Consider the following 6,921-nt stretch of genomic DNA (forward strand, 5'->3'; position numbering starts at 1 on the left):
GGTGGTGGTGGTGATGGTGGTGGTGGTGGTGGTGATGGTGGTGGTGATGGTGGTAGTAGTGGTGGTGATGGTGGTGATGGTGGTGGTGGTGGTGATGGTGGTAGTAGTGGTGGTGATGGTGGTGATGGTGGTAGTAGTGGTGGTGATGGTGGTGATGGTGGTGGTGATGGTGGTGATGGTGATGGTGATGGTGGTAGTAGTGGTGGTAATAGTGGTGATGGTGGTGGTGGTGATGGTGGTGGTGGTGGTAGTGGTGTGTGTATGTGTACAATGGCCTTGCCATGAAGATGAGTGAGGAAGACTCCAGCTGTTCCAGCAGCCTGATCCTGTGTTTGTTTTCTCTCCAGAGTGTGGAAATGGCCATGGGAAGAGCCTGCACCACCAGGAGCATCTGCCTCACACTAATACCCAGATCCCTGTGGCCACCAAGGGGACACCTCCAGCCACAAGCACCCCTGCACAGATGCAGAGTACCCAGCAGTCCACTTTCCCATCTGGAGCACTGTCTTTGAACAAAGGGGCCACCCACCACAGTGAGACGAGCACTCTCACCTCAGGCTATGAAGGCACTGCTCTCACCTCAGGCTTTGACCCGGAAGCTAGACTGGAGGCTGAAGCAAATAAAAACCACCAAGAGGACAAACAGCAAGAAGGAAAACCAGGAGCTTCAGCTGGCAAAGCAGCCTTGGTGCCAGTGCTGTCCCTCCTGGCCATCGTTTTCCTTCTCACGGCAGCCATGGCCTACGTGCTGTGCAGCAGGAGAGACAGGCAGCGGAGAGACGCAGGTAAAAGAGACTCCTCACCTCCAGGGCCCTAGAGGCGTCCTGGTAAGGGTTCTGCCCTGGTAGCGGGTAACAGAGGCAGACAGTAAGGCCATCGGCACCAGGGGCCATGAGGGTCTTAGGGTTGACTAACATCTGGGAGTCTTGACTCCCCTCAGTTCTCCTTCATCTCCCAGCTCACCCACCACTTTCTTTCTCCTCTCTAGATCTGCAGCTCCATTATACACTTGTGAACTCTAGTGCCTGAAGCAGGACTGGGGCTTTGGAGAGAAGACGCGGGAGAGAGATGGCAGGCTGGGCTCCGTCAGTGAACTGGACCTTCGCTCGTTCTTTCACGTCATAAACCTGGGTAGCTTTGAGCTGTTGATTCTCTGCCTCTCCCTGCAGACATACACCACATCTGCCCTAATTTACTGCTGTACATAACGCAGTTAGAACTTTGTTTTGCTTAGGGAGGATCTTACTCAGTCCAAGTCGGCCTCAAATTCCCTATGTGACTGAGGATGACTACTGAATCTCCTGCCTCCACTTCCATAGTGCTGGATTACACACTTGCTAAACACTTTTTTTAATGATTTACCTTTATGTGCATTGGTGTGAAGGTGTCAGATCTCGTGGAACTGCATTTTCAGACACTTGAGAGCTGCCATGTGGGTGCTGGGAATTGAACCCAGGTCCTCTGGAAGAGCAGTCAGTGCTCTTAACCGCTGAGCCATCTCTCCAGCCCCAACACTTTTTTTTTTTTGAGACAGTATTTCACTATTCTGCACTGGCTGTCCTAGAACTCAGAAAGATCTGCCTGCCTCTGAAGTGTTGGGATTAAAGAACTTCACCTGGCCCTTGGGAAATGTTTTATTTGTTTTTCTGGAGTTTTTTGAGACAAGATTTTCCTTTGTGTAACAGCCCTAGTCGTCCTGGAACTAGCTCTTGTAGACCAGGCCTTGAACTCACAGAGATCTGCTTGCTTCTGCCTCCAGATTGCTAGGATTAAAGGCGTGCCTAACCGCCACCTGGCTTTGGCTTGGTTTTCTTGAGACAGGGTTTCTCTGTTTAACAGCTCTGGCTGTCCTGGAACTCACTCTATAGACCAGGCGTGGTCTCAAACTCACAGGGATCCACCTGCCTCTGCCTCTCGAGTGCTGGGAATAAGGTGTGCATCACTCTTAATGATTAATAACATGAGCAGCCCCACTGGCCCTGGTCCTCCCCCTGCTGCTAATAAAATGTAATACTCTAAACCACGTGGTCTAGAGGCGTGGCCCTAGGTAGAGTGCCTGTCTAGCATGCGTAAAGTTCGAAGTTCAACCCTCCTGCCACCAATAAATTAATTTTTTAAAATGTCTGCTTTTTACATTGTGTAACAATAAACTAGAAAAATCTATGGTTTTAACTATAGAAAAAAATGCTTTAGAATTTAGTGGCTGAGGGCTGGAGGGAGAACTTAACAGTTTAGAGCGATTGTTCTTGCAGAGGACTCGTGTGGTGCTCACAATCACGTGGAACTCCAGGACCTGGGGACCTGACAACCCTCCTGGGACCTCCACAGGAACATTTTATACACACGCACACACACATATATTCATATACACACACATAAAGGTAAACCATTACACATAAGTCTAAACAACTCTTTATTTAGAAGTATTGACTTCGGCAGATGCTGGCGTCAGTCTCCGTCCGAGAAGTGCTGCTGGTACCCTCAGGCCACAGGTTCCCCTCCACGGCTCAGCTCTTCGCCAGTCCCACACCGAAAGTCTAGGCTGTCTCGCTCTCCCTCATCAGCAGCCACCGTGCTGATCCCGCGCTGATTCTGGGCGGGCTGGACTCACTTCCTCCATCTCTAGGCTCACTCATATTTACCCCAGAGAGAGAGCCTGACCTCACAGAAAAGTTACAGTTTTTATTATAACAGTTCCTGTTTTGTTTTTTTCCAACGAGGAACATAACTTATCTTTTGTTTGGTTTGGTTTTTATTGTTGTTTTTCAAGACAGTATGTCTCTGCAGCTTTGGAGCCTGTCCTGGAACTTGCTCCATAGATCTTGAACTCACAGAAATCCACCTGTCTCTGCCTCCCAAGGGCTGGGATTAAAGCTGTGCATCACCACCGGGCTCCATAATTTCTCTTTTTGAGGAAGGGTCTTGCTATGTACTTAGCCCAGACGGATCTCAAACTGCAGCACTACCTCCCCTTCCCAAGTGCTGGGATTACACATGTGAGCCACCATGCCTGCTTATGAGACTCGCTTTGTAGACCAGGCTGGCCTCAAACTCACAGAGATCCACCTGCCTTTTATCCCGAGTGCTGGGATTAAAGCCATGTGCCACCACCACCCGCTGAGAATACTTTTACTGGGGAGCTGGAGAGAGTGCTCAGTGGTTAGGAGTGCTGACTGCTCTTCTAGAGGGTCCAGGTTCAATTCCCAGTACCCACATTGGCTAACTACCATCTGTAACTCCATTTCCAAGGGGAGTCAACGCCCTCTTCTGGCTTCCACAGGTACTGCATATACGTGGTGTACAGACATGAGAAAAAAATAATCATACTTGTAAATCTTAAAAAAATATTTTTATTGGGCCAAGTCTTCTGGAACTCAAGGGCAGGGTGTGCATGAGGAAGTGGGTTTGGCAGTCGTCTCTGATCCCTGTCTGAGCTTGCATAATGGAAAGCAGGGCCATCTTGCTGGAGGAGCCAGGACAGGTCTGTGGGCAGACTTGGGCTTTAGAGTCTCCAGTTCTACTTTGTGCCCCATGGTCCTCGTCTGCCCTGACCAATAGGGCATGTATGTATCGCTCTGCTCCCATCCTACCGGTCTCTGGGCTCTGTCCCAGGTGCAGGTCACACTGCACCATCCTGACTTAGCTCTCCAGCATCTGCTCACAGGTTCGCGCCACATCGCTGATCTTGAGGCGGGCATAGTCCACTCTCTTTAGCGCCATTTGGCAATCCTTCCTGGAGGAGTAGCTGGAGCCCTCGTGGGGCTGCCCTGTGGCCACCTACAGAACAGTTACACGGATCAGAGGAGCCCTGCCTCTCTTGACCACCCCACAAGCAGGCTTCAGGTGTCTGAGCCCATTTCTTACCTGAGTTTAACCTACTCTAGCGTGTGGTAGCTCAGTGATCTAAGGCAAACGACATAACCTCTGTGAACCTCATCTGTGAGATACAGACGACAGTTAGCACTTCCCAGAGTTGGAGGATAAGACACTGCAGAGTGCCCAGCACACCGCAAATGTTAGTAAATAGGGTGGCTAGAGTAAGGGCTTTGGAAGCCGCCTAGTGCCTAGGAGTCCCTGTACTTGGTCCCCAAGCATATGGGGCCTCTCACACAACAGCAGGCTAAGTTTCTGGGTACAAAGTTCAGTGGCTTCAGTTTTATTTTTTTTGTTCCGTACTGGGGCCTCCTGTATGGTAGGCAAGTACCCTACTGTGGAGCCCAGCCCTCTTTTTTATCTACTGGGTCTAAACTGCCCAGACAAGTTTTGAACTTGTGATCCTCAGACCTCAGCCTCGTGAGTAGCTGAGATGACAGGCCTAAACCACCTTGTCTGGCTAGATACTGTTTATACACCCTTGGCACTTTGTTTTGTTTTGTTTTTCGAGACAGGGTTTCTCTGTGTAACAATCCTAGCTGTTCCGGAACTCGCTCTATAGACCAGACTGGCCTCAAACTCACAGAGATCCGCTTGCCTCTGCCTCCCAAGTGCTAGGATCGAAGGCGTGCGCCACCACCACCTGGCTGACACTTCAAATCCCTAGCTTTTAGAGAACTAAACCAGCCCTGAAATGAAAATGCCTAAGCCGGCATAAGAGGCAATCTTTTTTCATTTTACATACCAATCCCAATTCCTACCCCCTCCTTAAGAGGCAGTCTTTTTATTTATTTGTGAGAGGCAGTCTTATCCAGCTAAAACTCAGGGAATCCCTAAGGCTAGGGCGGAGGTGGAGCGCTGGGGTCCCCGCCCAGCACCTTCTAAACACACCCACCTGGGTTAGGTAGCGGATCTGAGCCGACAGCTCCGCCTCCACGTGCTGCACAGAAGCGGTGAAGGCTGCCGCCTGCCGGTCTAGAAGCCGCTCGTTCGTTTTCTCCTTGGACAGTTCCAGGATCGCCGTTCCTGCAGGGCGGGGAGAGGGCGGCGTTCGACTGAGCTGGAGACGTCGCCCCGCCCAGGACTAGCACCCAGGTCCCGCCCACACCGCGCGCGGAGTCCCGGCTGGCCTTCGGGCTCTCAGCTCCGCTCCTCACTCCCCGAACCTGCGTTCTGGAGAATGGCGCCGATTTCGCGCTCGATGTCCTCCAGGGCGCGCAGCCGCTCGTTCGCCAGGCTGTAGGTAGCCATGGTTCCTGTGGAAAGTCCCACAGGCCGCCTTTTCCGAGGTGTTCAACCAAGGCCCGGAAATGCCTGCTAGTGTGCGTCTGCGCAGAGACCACTGTAGCGAACACTACAATTCCCAAGATGCTCAGTGCGGCCTCGCCCTTCCGGGTCCACCTGGTCTAGACTAGCGGGGCTCTGGTGCCAGGCTGGATCGCGGGTGGGAAGAGGCGGTATTGGCTTTTTTGTTCTCTGAGAGGGTCTCACTGTAGACCTGGCTGACCTGGAACTCACAGAGATGAAGATATTCTAAAGAGACACTTGTGTCTCTTAATTCTATCAGACTTCAAACAATGGACTCCAAAGAAATGGGTGTTTTCCTAGGAATCTCATGCTAGGAGAAGGAAAGAGCATCAGCCAGAGCGGAGGACTTGACTTCCAGAAAGATTTCACACAGTTCTAACACCTTGCAGATCACTCTACGGAATTAGCCCAGACAATGGTGAGGCAGTGGCGGATGTGACTGGGATTGCTTAGAAGTAGACATCCTTGGTCCTCTAAACGCCGAGGTTATGTCAGAACCCTCAGGCTGACTTGAGGGGTCTCTTTGTCCCTCTTCCCCAGTTTGCCACGTTAAGTAAGTTTCCTTTCTCGGCTTTCCACTCTTAATTTGGCTCTTTTAATTGGCGTATTGTGCCTAGACATGATTTAAGCACATGTTTTGCACATCCCTCCTCACCCGCCCGTCCACCCCTCCCCGCAAGTTGAATAACAATGCTTCTGCCTCCCTAACGCTTGGATTAAAGGTGTGAGCCACCACTAAAACAGCCTGTGACCAAAGCCGTTCAGATCTGTCAGATTTAATTGACACTGGAGAACTTACTGAGTTCATAAGATTAAGCATTGGTCCTGTGCCAGGTGAGGATGGTGGAAATTCTAGTGTGTTCCTCCATACTGTGTAGTCATGGACTTTTTGCTGGCCAGCCTCTCCCAAGGAAAGCTTGACTTGAAGTGTAAGCTATTCTCCCTAAGGCTTCATCCTGATCCCGAGCCCAGCTGGTTCTCAGGTCCTGGCTCCTTCCTGCCTCCTTTCTATCTCTGATTGCCAATTAGGCGCTAGGCTCTAGGGAAAGAAAGGCAAACGAGATGTTCTCTCATTCCAGTGTTTTGTTAGCGCAGGTGCAAAGCTTTTTTTAAAATATATATATATTTATTTATTTATGAATATGGGTGTTTTGCCTGCATGTATGTCTGTTCACCATGTGCATGCATTATCCATGGAAATCAGAGAAAGCATAGATTCTCTAGAACCAGAGTAATTGACAGGTCTGAACCACCATGTGGGTGCTGGGAATCGAACCAGGGTCCTCTGAAAGATCAGTCAGTGCCCTAAACCACTGAGCTTTTCCTTCAGAACCAGAAAAAGGATTTTTGGAGGAGGTGGTTTTTGAAGTGAATTCTAAAGGGCTGTTGAGGTGGATAGGAGGTTGTAGTGGGAAAGGGGACAGTATACTCCAAGAGATGGGACTGTGAAAGGCCTGGTACGGTTAGAGTCCAGTAAGAAGTTCCGTTTCTGTGGAGTGAGCAGAATGTTATTGGTGGTGATGAGGTGTGACATGAAGCTGAAATAGGGAGATCAGGAAAAGACTCAGAAGCTAAGAGATGCATTCTAGGATGCTACAAAGAAGGCTTGAGGAAACTAGACCGTAAAAGGCTAATCAACCCAATTATAAAATGGGGCAATGAGCTGAACAGAGAATTCTCAACAGAAGAAGTTCAAATGGCCAAAAGACATCTAAGGTCATGCTCAACTTCCTTAGCGAT

General features: G+C 50.2%; 2 protein-coding genes across 2 annotated transcripts in view; one reads left to right on the forward strand and one right to left on the reverse strand.

Moving 5' to 3' along the window:
- Cxcl16 (C-X-C motif chemokine ligand 16) overlaps positions 1–1,400 on the forward strand; it is a 3,982-nt gene extending 2,582 nt beyond the window's left edge. The window contains exons 4-5 of the mRNA XM_005349687.3: positions 348–785; positions 989–1,400. Of these exons, the coding sequence (XP_005349744.1) occupies positions 348–785; positions 989–1,029 (479 nt within the window). The 3' untranslated portion in view covers positions 1,030–1,400. The remainder of the gene's footprint in view (positions 1–347; positions 786–988) is intronic.
- Positions 1,401–3,338: 1,938 nt separating this feature from the next.
- Med11 (mediator complex subunit 11) lies at positions 3,339–5,177 on the reverse strand. The gene is made up of 3 exons (XM_005349688.3): positions 5,040–5,177; positions 4,769–4,899; positions 3,339–3,777 (listed from the first exon to the last, which is right to left on the reverse strand). Exons 1-3 carry the CDS (start codon positions 5,122–5,124, stop codon positions 3,640–3,642), a joined length of 354 nt encoding a protein of 117 aa, XP_005349745.1. The 5' UTR covers positions 5,125–5,177; the 3' UTR covers positions 3,339–3,639.
- Positions 5,178–6,921: the final 1,744 nt, after the last annotated feature.

Source organism: Microtus ochrogaster, chromosome 7 (genome assembly GCF_000317375.1).
Source record: "Microtus ochrogaster isolate Prairie Vole_2 chromosome 7, MicOch1.0, whole genome shotgun sequence".
Taxonomy (NCBI): domain Eukaryota; kingdom Metazoa; phylum Chordata; class Mammalia; order Rodentia; family Cricetidae; genus Microtus; species Microtus ochrogaster.

Coding starts and splice junctions, on each gene's coding strand:
- Med11 (XM_005349688.3), bottom strand. CDS start 5,124: ATGGCTACCTACAGCCTGGCGAACGAGCGGCTGCGCGCCCTGGAGGAC. Junction 4,900..5,039: donor CGCCATTCTCCAGAACGCAG/GTTCGGGGAGTG, acceptor CCCGCCCTGCAG/GAACGGCGATCCTGGAACTG. Junction 3,778..4,768: donor AGATCCGCTACCTAACCCAG/GTGGGTGTGTTT, acceptor ACTGTTCTGTAG/GTGGCCACAGGGCAGCCCCA.